Source organism: Periophthalmus magnuspinnatus, chromosome 8 (genome assembly GCF_009829125.3).
Source record: "Periophthalmus magnuspinnatus isolate fPerMag1 chromosome 8, fPerMag1.2.pri, whole genome shotgun sequence".
NCBI classification, from domain to species: Eukaryota; Metazoa; Chordata; class Actinopteri; order Gobiiformes; family Gobiidae; genus Periophthalmus; species Periophthalmus magnuspinnatus.
The window spans coordinates 16482334-16495809 of record NC_047133.1 but is presented as its reverse complement, the minus strand read 5'-3'; the positions used below and the strand labels follow the sequence as shown (position 1 = coordinate 16495809).

At 41.1% G+C, this 13476-nt stretch overlaps 1 protein-coding gene across 2 annotated transcripts in view; it reads left to right on the top strand.

Moving 5' to 3' along the window:
• The window catches only part of cdk12 (cyclin-dependent kinase 12), a 33579-nt gene that overhangs the window by 2002 nt on the left and 18101 nt on the right, over positions 1 to 13476 (top strand). For both annotated transcript variants that reach the window (XM_033970453.2, XM_033970452.2), the window contains exons 3-8: positions 283 to 972; positions 1695 to 1874; positions 2423 to 2562; positions 5424 to 5594; positions 8168 to 8357; positions 10386 to 10442. In XM_033970453.2, coding sequence (XP_033826344.1) covers positions 283 to 972; positions 1695 to 1874; positions 2423 to 2562; positions 5424 to 5594; positions 8168 to 8357; positions 10386 to 10442 — 1428 coding nt within the window. The remainder of the gene's footprint in view (positions 1 to 282; positions 973 to 1694; positions 1875 to 2422; positions 2563 to 5423; positions 5595 to 8167; positions 8358 to 10385; positions 10443 to 13476) is intronic.

Genomic DNA, 13476 nt, shown 5'->3' with positions numbered 1-13476 from the left:
AAATGACCTTTCATGATTAGCATTGCTGAAGCTGAACTTTGTACATACTCTTTAGTAAACTATTGGCTACCTGCTCACCACTGTCGAGAGCACTGATACTGTCTGAAGGCCTAACAATTATAAACCTGCCTTTTGCACCACTTCATACACTTCATCACATTTGCACAAAAAGAACAAAGATCCATGTACTTATTATTTTAAAGGACGCTTAATAGTTTGCACCATTGTTTTAAATGTTTGATATTTGTTTGTTTGATATAAATGTTTTGTTTCTGTTTTTAGACGCTCGGGTCGCTCTCGGAGCCGCTCCCCTCTGTCTTACTCCTCTCGTAGGTCGTCCTCTCGTTCTCGCAGTAAGAGGCACCAAACCTCCAGTGGCGCCGGTACCACCCACAGCAGCCGCCCCACCAGCCGCTCCCCACCCTCCACCCGCCTCCCCCTAAACTCCAGCCTTGGGGCCGAGCTGAGCCGCAGGAAAAAGGAACGCCAACAAGCAGCAGAGGCGGCCGCACGTGCCTCGGGGGCAGCTTCACCATCTGTGGCTGCCCGAAAGACCAAGACCAACACCAACACCCCCAGCACGACTAAACCCACTAAACCAGAACCAACACCACCAGAGAAGGACCTGGCGGCAACAGCAGAGCCTCCGTTGGTACAAACACCACAGGACGGAGCCAACAATGAGGAGCAGAGTACAGCCCCCATGTCCTCGGAGTCGTCCCCCACTCTGCCTGCGCCCTCTCCCCCTCCTGTCCCACCTCCACCTGTGGCGCCTGCTTCTGCCTCACAGCTCCCTCCTCCTCCACCTCAACCCGAGACCGCTGCCCCACCTCCACAACCAGCCTCAACGCCAGCGAAGTCCCCTGCGCCCCCTCCGAGCCACAGCCCAATGCGGCCCACCACACTACATAAGACATCAACACTGCCCCCGCTGCCTCTGCCCCCGATGCTGCTGGGGAACGCTCAGGATAGGTGAGTCCCAGTTTGGCAAATGTATGAATGTTAAAGGTTTTATATTACACAGAAGTGACTCTTGTAACTTTAATCCATATTATAATGCTGTTACCTCATAAAAAACAGACCTGGAGTTGTGTTTCGTTTCATTCACACATGTTTGAGTAACACTTTATTATTAGTCTGTCTACATCTCCAAAGCTCAAAATGCTCTGTTCCACCTTGTGATGTCATGAAGTGGTAGTTTTAGCAGCTCCTTTTACCTTTAGTTGAGTAGATATCAGCAATTCGAGGTCTGAAATGATCCAAATGATTCTACTGAAGGTGTATGGAGTTTAAAAACACAGTGGAGCACTTCCTGTATTACCACATGATGACATCACAAGGTTGAACAGTGTTTTCAGTTTGTGAGAAGAGCACAGCCTAAATATGCAGAGTTTGTCTCTTAAATATGCGTGAATGAAACAACACAACTCCAAGTATTGAAATCCTCAAAGTAGCCACTCACTGCTTTTAAAAAAAAAAATTTAGTAGCAATTTTTTACTTTTTCTTCACTGCAAAATTCCATATATTGTACTTCATATATTTGATGTCTTCTGTGTGTGTACAAAATATAGAAAGAAGTAAAAATAAAGGAAAAAAACAAGGGAGAGAGTGTGTCCAATGTTTGTTTTCTACAGTTTGTTTCACTATGGCAACAGAACTAAAACATAAATCACTGTTCTTTTGTTTTTTACAGTCCAAAGAAGTCCACTCCTCCTCAGAGGTCTTCGAGGAAAGAGAAGGAAGCTCGCAGTCGGACGTCCATCATCGACCTGCCCCTGCCCCCTACCCTCCTCTGCGGGGACGCCTCCCCCCCACAGTCACCTGTCCGCCAGCCCCCGTCCCTGCCCCAGCCCGCGCTCAAGAAGAGACCAAAGTAAGTCACACATTCTTAAATCAGATCTATTCTGCAAACTGGACTTTTCAGATGTTTATCCATGTTCTAGTCATTTCTTCTCATTGAGCCTCTGAAGTTGTATTTAGAGGGATTCATGTTTGAGTAATCGATCTCCCATTGGACACCGCAGTTTTCTAACACGGAAGTCAGCGGACTTGATTCTTTTATTAAGTCATTTTAGATTCATTTTGTGATTTAAAATGTGTAAATTATAACATAATGATCCACAGGGTTCATAGATGAGAACTATAGAGACACAAGCACCATAGGGCTGAAAAATAAACTTGAAATGTATTTTATAAGGGTATTTATATAGAGCTATCCTTTTTGTAAGTGACGAGGCCCAGGATCTCATTCTATCACAATAAAAGTCTGCATTTTAATAATTTTAATTTAATTTAATCTGACATAGCACTGGCCTACAGACTGATGTGATGTCATCTGAAACACAGCGATACAGAATTGCTTTAAGATTTTTTGTTAATCTCACCCCTACAGAAATCAAATCTTTTTTTTTTTTCTTCTAGGATTTGCTGCCCACGTTATGGTGAGCGCAAACACAACCTGAGCGACTGGGGCAAGCGTTGTGTAGATAAATTTGACATAATCGGGATCATCGGTGAGGGGACATACGGCCAGGTGTACAAGGCCAAGGACAAAGACACAGGTGAGGCTCCAGAGCGCTGTAAACTCCACATACTGCTAGGCCAGTCATGATAATCACTATATCTGTATATGATAGATGGGACGGTACATTTTGGGGGTCAGTATTTATCGTACATAATTTTTCTTTTTTATATTTTTCTATGCTATGATAAGATTTGAGATCTAAAGAGTTGAATATATCACTTTTATGACCCATTATCAGAGACTGTATCTGTAAATGAACATAGGTAACATGCTTGCTGCCACGTTCCAAACAGGAAGTGATCATGTGCGCTCCATCGATTCTGGCTCCAATTCACTTTCTATGTAAAAACTGTGTCCCCTCTCTCTGTAACTGCTGCTGTCAGACTCATCATTTTGGTCTTAAAATGCTTGTATTAACCTGCTCTACATTGACAGATAAAAAGTATTACATTTGCAGTGTATAATGCAAGTAGCAGTAGCAAACCCCAGTGCATTAAATAAAGAGGTTAAAAGCGGCGTTGTGGTGCAGATACATGAAATAAATGCAAAAAGCTGACTATAACCCGAAATTAGTTCAGTGTTTACGCTTGGTTTAGCATTAGCCTCGTCTTACAGCGACACAAACTTGGAAAACTAAACATCTTTTTGTGATTCGCTGAGATCAACCTTATGAAAGGATAGTTCAGGTGTGGTTTTGATTTTGTTAACCCCTTAGCATTCCGGGTGATTTTGGTGAAATTGCCTTTGTTCTGACCTCTCCAAATTAAAATAATCACCATTATTGAACCCTCAGTAGTAAATGCACTAGTTTGGGGTCTTTGTAAAAGTAACACCCTATAGTTTTACCCACAGGCGTCAGAATCACTGTAAGTTCGTCTGCTGAGCATTTATACACTTTGGAACACACATTAAAAAAAATTTCTCATCCTCGCCAAAAAAAAAATTGTGAAAATGAAGGTGTAGAAAGCTGCAGTAGGGAGCTGGGGACAAAAATACACCATACCTCAACTGATAAGATTGTTGACCACTTACATTTCAAATTTGAGGTTAATACCTATAAAAAAAGAGTTTTACAATCATTTTATCATGAGTAAGTCCAGGCCTCTCCAAACCTATCCGAATGAAGACATTTGGAGAACGTTTGGAAAAAGTGCAATAACTTTTGAATGTTTCAACCCACAGACATCAGTGAGGCTCTACAGAAAACTCACACTGAGATGAATCTGCTGCTCTATTACTGTACATTTATATATCATATCAAAACACAATATAAAATGTATATTTGTATATAAAATACAGTCAAAACAAGTGCTATGGGTCAAAATAAATATATATTTACAAACCACACACACACACTTCAAAATGTAAACAAACACACACTGGAAACTGAGAACACACTGTACATTCTGCAACAGTGGCTCAGTGGTTAGAGCTTTGGTCCAGCAACCCGAAGGTCATTGTGTCCTTAGTTCTGTCATTGTGTCCTTAGGCAAGACACTTCACCCAAGTGGTGTGTGCGTGATGATTGGTGGTGGTTGGGGGGGGGCAGATTGGCATTAGCTAATGCTAATGATTACACATGATACACATTTGACCCACAATTAAGTCAATAGCAGAATAAACCACGCTTACCGATCAGGAACAGCATCCAGTCCATCCAAACATCAGGTCCTCTGCTCCTGAGTCCACCATGAGATCTTCACTTGGTTCCACGAACCGCTCCGGGTCCGAGATGCCTCTAGTTTAACTTGTACAAACATCCACAGTATCCGTGGTCACGTACTTCCTTTGTTTTGTCTGTTTCGTCATGTTTAAAGCGCAAAACTGCTGTGTAAAATTCCGCAACACGTGCGCGTAATTTTACGCGCGGATCTTTATATCCAGCCTCGTATTTTGACACGCGCAGCAAACTCCGTCTGTTTACAGTAAACCACTGCATGTCACTCATCAGCGTGTTCTGCAGTTCATTGGCTTTAAGAGGAAAACATCACTAAACGTGTGTAATGTAACAGCTTGATTCTACAACGGGGAGAGTGGGGCGTACTCTTCCAGTCATCTGTAGCTCTCACTCACTGTCCGCGGCTCCAGTAACCCACAGCCCCCACCTTATTGGCCAACTTTGGTGTCAATCACAAGCTAACAAGTTTGTTTTGCGCTGAGGAACAAAGTTGGCGCTGTCAGAAGTTTATTATGCCTGAAACTGACAAAAGAAATGCAGAGAAGTGACAGAACAGATTTCACTTTCCTGCAGCAGATTGGACATGGAGGCTCTAACTTCCTTTGTGGACATAATTTCTTAACTGGATTATATTCTCTGGACCTTTACGGAACGAATGACACCAACTTTGTGTGAATATGTTGATGTTTGACAGAACCAGAGCGCTCAATGGTAAGTGAAGTGCAAATCCACATTTCTGACTTCTCTGTAAAAACAGCTTTCCTGTCAGCACTGTGGTGACTAGAGGTGTAAATGGTTTACATATTCAGAAAGATGAATGCCGTAGCTTTCATTTGATGTGTAGATTGTTTGTGTGGGTGACGCACAACTACACGTACATTGCTGTAAAGTTGTAACGTAAAGGCTTAGCATTCCGACTTAGCAAGGCTTAGCATTGCTAAGTGGTTAATATTAGTTATGTTGAGGTGAGGTCACTTGTTCACGTAGCAGAGCCCTTTGACTCGGAGCCGTACTTGGAAATGCAACTTGGTTGGCGTTCTAACATTCTGCGCCATACTGGCTCTATGCAAACAAGGCTATAAATTAGCTTAAATATTATCTTTTATCATCTCTATTTACTTCAGTGATATATCGAACTGCAAAGTTTCATAACGTGACAGGCCTACATGCTGCAGACTTTGTGGGCTACATGAACTCAAATGCTTCTCACACTGCGACAGGTGAACTGGTGGCTCTGAAGAAGGTGCGATTGGACAATGAGAAGGAGGGATTCCCCATCACGGCCATCAGAGAAATCAAAATCCTGCGTCAGCTCAAACATCGCAGCGTCGTCAACATGAAAGAGATCGTCACTGACAAACAGGACGCACTGGATTTCAAAAAGGACAAAGGTAAGATGTTTTCATGTTTATTACTGTTGAGTTGTTTCATTGTTTATTTTATTGTCCTTAATAAAAAATAACTTGAATCCAGTTGAGAGAAAAAGACACCACAAATTATATGGCATCTTGTATGTTGTAAATATGGCAAAGATAGACTGTGTATATATAGATGGACATATATTACCTGCTAGCTGCTGCATTCCAAACAGGAAGTGATCATGGGCGCGCTTCTGGCTCTATCGATTCTGGCTCCAATTGACTTTCTATGTAAAAACTGCCCCCTCTCTGTAACTGCTGCTGTCAGACTCGTCATTTTGGTCTTAAATGTTCATATTAACCCGCTCTACATGGTCCTGGGGTTTTAATTTCACTAATGTGTCTGTAAATCAAGATATGAACATTAATAACAGACAAATCAGGTGCCGTCTTTCCCCGAGGTCACTCCCGCTAGTGTTAGCAACAGGTTTGATTGCTAAAGGGAGGGGAAAGGGCGTTACTGTTGCGACCCAGCGCTGCTAGGGTTAAGGACATAACACATAACAAGATGTTAAAATGGTATCAATAAAGTTGTAGTTTAATGAACAGGATTGTAAAAGGCAAAGTAACAAAAGTAGTCTAAAATATTTATGCAAATGTATAAAAAACTAAAATAACAGGTTGAACAGTGGTTAGAGTGTTGGTCCCCCAACCTGAAGGTCGGAGGATCGAGTCCCGCTCGGACCAAGTTCTGTTGTTGTGTCCTTAGGCAAGACACTTCACCCACATTGCCTAGTATGAAAGTGGTGTGTGCGTGAATGATAGGTGGTGGTCGGAGGGGCCGATGGCGCAGATTGGCAACCTCGCTTCCGTCAGTCTCCCCAGGGCAGCTGTGGCTACAATAGTAGCTCACCATCACCAAGTGTGGACATGAATGAATAATGACTATAGTGTAGCGCTTTGAGAGGCTTTGACAAGCCTGTAAAGCGCATTACAAGTGTAAGGCATTATTATTATTATTATTAACAGATTTAAAGGAGAACTTTAGAGTCTGAAAGTACTTACGTGTCCTATTAATAACAAGTAACAAAATAAGGGAGACAACACAATAACAAACTATGAGTGTCCTAAAAGTAAACATGAGTAACATAAAACTACAAACAGAACCGATTGACAAAATAAAGAGACACAAAAACAGTATCCTCGCTCTGGATTGGCTCTTTGGTTGCTATGATACTTGCGGACGGAATTCCAAATTTGAAACTTTGCCCCAGATTGACCTATAACTGCTCTAGCCTTGATGAGCTTCATTTGACTGCAGCCGAACACTGTGGGTGACGTCACATTCACTTAGTCCACTTCAGTTTATGGCTGTGACGTTTGCTGTTTGAGGCTGTTTTGATATTTGTCATTAATCTGTTTTATCAAATCATGTTTTATTTTATTGTCCTTAATAAAAAAAAAAAAATCTTAAAATCCAGTTGAGAAAACGCTGGGATGACTTTCACCTCCACAAATGCATAAAAATGGTCTGGTTGAAGTAAATATAGACAATAATATTGAAACTAACTGATTATCCCCAAAAAACGATTGTGAATGTACAGTATTGCAGTGCAGAAAATAATTACAAAATATCCCACTAAACCATAGACTGTCTAAAGAAGTGGACTGAGTGTGACGTCACCCACAGCGTTCGGCTCCAGTCAAATGAAGCTCATCGAGGCTAGAGCAGTTATAGCGGCCAATTAGGAGTTTCATATTTGGAATTCTGACCAAGAGTATCATAGCAACCAAAGAGCCAATCCAGAGCGAGGATACTGTTTTTGCGTCTCTTTATTTTGTCAATCGGTTCTGTTTGTCTGGAGTGAGACTGTTTAGTTCTGTTTTTGTGTCTCTTGTTATTTTATCACTGTTCTGTTTGTAGTTTTATGTGACTTGTGTTTACTTTGACTCTCGTAGTTTGGTATTGTTATGTGGCCCTTATTTTGTCACTCGTTTTTAATAGGCCACATGACTAGTTTTTGAGACACTAAACTTGTCATCTGTTAAACCTGTTATTTTAGATTCTACATTTACATAAATATTTTAGACCACGTTTGTTACTTTGCCTTTTACAATGCTGTTATGCTAAATTACAACTTTATTTTGTTTTTTGTTATGCCCCTAACCCTGGCAGTGCTGGGTCGCAACAGTAACGCCCTTTCCCCTCCCCTTAGTAACGCTGTCAATCAAACCTGTTGCTAACGCTAGCAGGAGTTATCTTGAGGAAAGAAGGCGCCTTGTCTGTTATTAATGTTCATATCTTGATTTACAGACACAATAGTGAAATTAAAACCACAGGATCATGGAGAGCGGGTTAATACGAACATTTTAAAACTAAAATGACGAGCCTGACAGCAGCAGTTACAGAGAGAGGGGACACAGTTTTTACATAAAGTGAATTGGAGCCAGAGTCAGTGGAGCAGGAAGCCCCAAACAGTTGGAGCTGGGAAAGATGGATTTTTGTGAGCTGGTGAACTTACACTCATGTAATAAATTTCCGTTGCTGTCCACATAACCAGCGCTAACTGAAAGCCTGTACCTGTAAACCGTCGTCTTTTCCACAGGTGCATTTTACCTGGTCTTCGAGTACATGGACCACGACCTGATGGGGCTGCTGGAGTCCGGCCTGGTACAGTTCTCTCATGAGCACATCCGCAGCTTCATGCGTCAGCTGATGGAGGGTCTGGACTACTGCCACAAAAACAACTTCCTCCACAGAGATATCAAGTGCTCTAACATTCTACTCAACAACAGGTACGACACTGAGGGGACTGTGGCCGTGGTGACGCCGTTTGGGGCTGAACTGGTATTTTTAAAGTCCAAATTCAGTATGAAAGGAGACTTGTGCTCTCTGCCTTGTTCCGGAAGTTGCCGTAGGCGCCGCTCAATCTGTGACCATAACACATTTTGAAGTTTGAGATATCGCTGAAGTAAATATAGACGATAAACGATAATATTGAAACGCATTTGTGCCACTGACTGAAAAACCCAACATTTAAACCACAAAAACTATTCTAAGTCTACAATATTGTTAAAAACCATGAGATGCAATAAGTAAACAGCAGCATGAAACACTTTAGTCATTAGTTTGAGTATGTAGTGAGTCAGACAAGTTATTTATGATCAGTATATATGCAAAAAACATAACCAAAAATGTCCCAGTAGTGCAAAGAAAAAGTTACATGAGAAAAATTGACCCCAAAATATATAGTTCCATCTTTCATAAACTGAACAATAAGGGGATATAGTGATTATTGTCTGCTTATTTATTTTAATGACACATGGGAACCAACCAGGTCATTAGTTCTATCCATGACTGTATGTGGATGAAGTGAGTGTGACATCACCCACAGCGTTCAACTCCAAATGAAGCTCATCGAGACTAGCGGTTATAGCGGCCAATTTGGAGCGGAGTTTCATATTTGTAATTCTGACCATGAATATCACAGCAACCAAAGAGTCAATCTGGAGCGAGGCTGTTGAAGGTAACGCTCCTTCCCGTCCGCACCGCTGGTTTAGCAGGGAGCAAGCGCTTAGTAACGCTGTCAATCAAAGCTGTCGCTACCACTAGCAGGAGCGACTTCGGGGAAAGAAGGCACCTGATTATTAATGTTCATATTTTGATTTATAGACACGATAGTGAAATAAAAAACCCAGGATCATGTAGAGCGGTTTAATACGAACATTTAAGACCAAAATGATGAGTCTGACAGTTTTTACATAGAAAGTGAATTGGAGCCAGAGTCGATGTAAGCGCGCCCCTGATCACTAAAGCCCCATGCCCCCTCCTCCCAAGTCCCCCATGTGAGATATTTGGTTCAGTCCACACTCATATGATACACAAGAACTAAGCCATTTTTTTTGTCTTTTTGGGAGGGAGGCACAAAATTTTGAGTGGTAGCCATTGGCTGTATATATAAATGGACATAGCTAACCTGCTAGCCGCCGTGTTCCAAACAGGAAGTGTGCGCAGTTCCGGCTCCATTGACTCTGGCTCAATGTTCGTATTAACCCGCTCTACATGATCCTGGGGTTTTTATTTCACTATTGTGTTTGTAAATCAAGATATGAACATTAAGGCTCGCTCCCGCTAGTGTTGGCAACAGATTTGATTGACAGCGTTGCTAAGCGCCCCCTCCCTGCTAAACCAGTGGTGTAGGCGGGAAGGAGCGTTACCTTCAAAAGCCTCACTCCTGATTGGCTCTTTGGTTGCTATGACACTCGTGGTCGAAATTCCAAATATGGTAGCTAACGATGGACTGTGGAGAAAATCAGAGATCACGGCATTCCACATGAACGAACGAGGGAGAGATTGTGATTAGACGAGAGTTTGCATGAGGAGAACGCACAGAGAACTAAACTGTGTAATAGAATTTAATCTGAGCAACAAAATCAAAAATAGGTCAAACTTGTAACAAAAAGTCCAAAGTCCTGAGTAATCTTGGATATTTAGTGTCTCTCTCCACAGTGCCAAACGTGCACCTCCTCTTGTATGTTTTTTAAAGATAAACTCTTCCTTAGACCTAATGACGCTGCCCACACTGCTTTGACGTTGACATTTTTTCAAACAAATTCCTTTTACTTTTGATTTTGTTCTCTGCTCAATGTTAACGAACTCAGACTTGTTTAGCGATACCAAACCTGTTTCTCTGTAATGGGAGACATTGGCCTAGTTGTGTAGAAGGACATAGAGAAATGGTTCAGTTCTGTTGTTTTTATAATGCAGTTACAAACAGCCGTGTTAAAGTTTTGTGATGTTGTTTTTGTTTTGTCTCCTTTTAGAGGTCAAATCAAACTGGCAGACTTTGGTTTGGCTCGTCTCTACAGTTCGGAAGAAAGGTGGGTGCAAGAGCAAAACAACAAAAAAAGAGAAAAAAAAATTAAATGTATGTTAAAAAAAATAAATACAATAATAAAGGAAAAAAAATAGGAAAATGTAATAAAGAAAAAATATAATAAAGGAAAACAAAGAGCAAAATTATAATAAAGAAAAAAATATAATGATGAAGGAAAAAAGTAAGAATAATGAAGAAAAAAGTTATGATAGTAATAAAGAAAACATAAAAAATATATTTTAAAAATTAAAGAATATATAAATAAGAAAAAAATATATAATAGTAATAAAAATATTAAAGGAAAAAAAAACTTTATTGCTATCAAACTTTTCAAAAACTAAAAAGCACGTCACATCATGCAACTATCTCACACCCAGAAACAACAAAATAGCTGACCAGCTGCAGCAATAACACATTTTTAAATATGAAAACACATGTTTAAAAATACATTGCGGTAAAACATTCTGTAATTTTTTTTTTCCTTTAGATTTAAAAGCACCCACAGTGTTGTACAGTCTAATCTGTGGCGTCCAGAGCTTTGGGGCTCTGACCAAAAGGCCCTGTCCACTCTGGTCAGAAGTCTGGAGAGAGGGACAGTGATAGGGGCATGTATACACTCACCTGAAGGATTATTAGGAACACCAGACTAATACGGTGTTTGACCCCCTTTCGCCTTCAGAACTGCCTTAATTCTACGTGGCATTGATTCAACTAGGTGCTGAAAACATTCTTTAGAAATGTTGGCCCATATTGACAGGAGCATCTTGCAGTTGATGGAGATTTATGGGATGCACATCCGGGGCACGAAGCTCCCGTTCCACCACATCCCAAAGATGCTCTATCGGGTTGAGATCTGGTGACTGTGGGGGCCATTGTAGTACAGTGAACTCATTGTCATGTTCAAGAAACCAATTTGAAATGATTGGAGCTTTATGACATGGTGCATTATCCTGCTGGAAGTAGCCATCAGAGGATGGGTACATGGTGGTCATGAAGGGATGGACATGGTCAGAAACAATGTTCAGATAGGCCGTGGCATTTAAACGATGCCCAATTGGCACTAAGGGACCTAAAGTGTGCCAAGAAAACATCCCCCACACCATTACACCACCACCAGCCTGCACAGTGGTAACAAGGCATGATGGATCCATGTTCTCATTCTGTTTACACCAAATTCTGACTAGCATTTGAATGTCTCAACAGAAATCGAGACTCATCAGACCAGGCAACATTTTCCAGGCTTCAGCTGTCCAATTTTGGTGAGCTCGTGCAAATTGTAGCCTCTTTTTCCTATTTGTAGTGGAGATGAGTGGTACCCGGTGGGGTCTTCTGCTGTTGTAGCCCATCCGCCTCAAGGTTGTGCGTGTTGAGGCTTCACAAATGCTTTGCTGCATTCCTCGGTTGTAACGAGTGGTTATTTCAGTCAACGTTGCTCTTCTATCAGCTTGAATCACTCGGCCCATTCTCCTCTGACCTCTAGCATCAACAAGGCATTTTCGCCCACAGGACTGCCACATACTGGATGTTTTTTCCTTTTCACACCATTCTTTGTAAACCCTAGAAATGGTTGTGCGTGAAAATCCCAGTAACTGAGAAGATTGTGAAATACTCAGACCGGCCCGTCTGGCACCAACAACCATGCCACGCTCAAAATTGCTTAAATCACCTTTCTTTCCCATTCTGACATTCAGTTTGGAGTTCAGGAGATTGTCTTGACCAGGACCACACCCCTAAATGCATTGAAGCAACTGCCATGTGATTGGTTGATTAGATAATTGCATTAAGGAGAAATTGAACAGGTGTTCCTAATAATCCTTTAGGTGAGTGTAGCCCTGTCACAATAACACGGTAATATATACATCGCACCTCAAAATGTATTTTCCGGACTATAAATTGCACTTTTTTCATAATTTGGCCGGGCGTGTAATTTATACTCGGATGTGACTTATATGTGAAATATGTTTTATTCTTCATTATTATGCATTTTTTGGTTGGTTCGACTTGTACTCCGGAAAATATGGTATATTATTATTATATAGACACAATAAGCGATAATATTGAAACCAAGACATTAAGCAGAATTATCAAAAAAAAAGTGTTTTAAATGGTTAAAAACATGAACAGCTATGAATAAATGACTTTAGTAGGACGTTCAAGTTCCTTCCACAGCTCAAATCACATCTTAGTTCAGAAAAATAACAACAATTTTCCCATTGGTGCAAAGAAAAAGTCAGAGAAATATTAACCCCCAAAAAATGTTGTGTCATCTATGTGTTGAAAGGTAAGTCGATATTGTAAATATTGAGACAGGTCTAGACATGGAGGCAGGAGCAAGGCTGTGGATGCTTTAAAACTATTCTGCAGTATTTTAGGGTCAACTCTAAGGTTTATTGGAGCCACAACAACGCCTCGAGGACAGGGGTTATGGGCTGGTGGTTTTTGGGGCTAGTTGCGAGCCGTGCGGGTGAGTTTTGCACCAGCTGGACACGGAGACTGATTTCTGGCTCAAACCTGCGTACAGAGTGTTACAGTAATCCAAATGTCTGAGTCCCAGGGCATGAATGAATGAGTCTAGGTCTGCACCAAATATAAACTCTACTTAAACAGCTCATGTTACTCTATTTTCTGATCTGTCATAATGTTATTTCATCATCAAAAACATACCTGGATTTGTGTTTTGTTTCATTCACACATGTTTAACACACTAACCCTGCATAACTTGACTTGAACTTAACTTGATAACTACCACTTCATGCCATCACAAGGTGGAACAGAACATTTTGAGCTTTGGAGATGTTACAGACTAATAATAAAGTGTTACTCAAACATGTGTGAATGAAACAAAACACAACTCCAGGTCTGTTTTTGAGGAGGGAACAGCGTTATAACATGGCTTAAAGCTCACAAGAGTCACTTTTGCGTAATATAGGACCTTTATTATATAACTTTATTGATTCCCAAGGGGCAGTTTACGCACTTTGAGCATGGACAGCCACAGTCAGATACAGGTCAAAGGTCACTCTAGCCTGAATCATGCC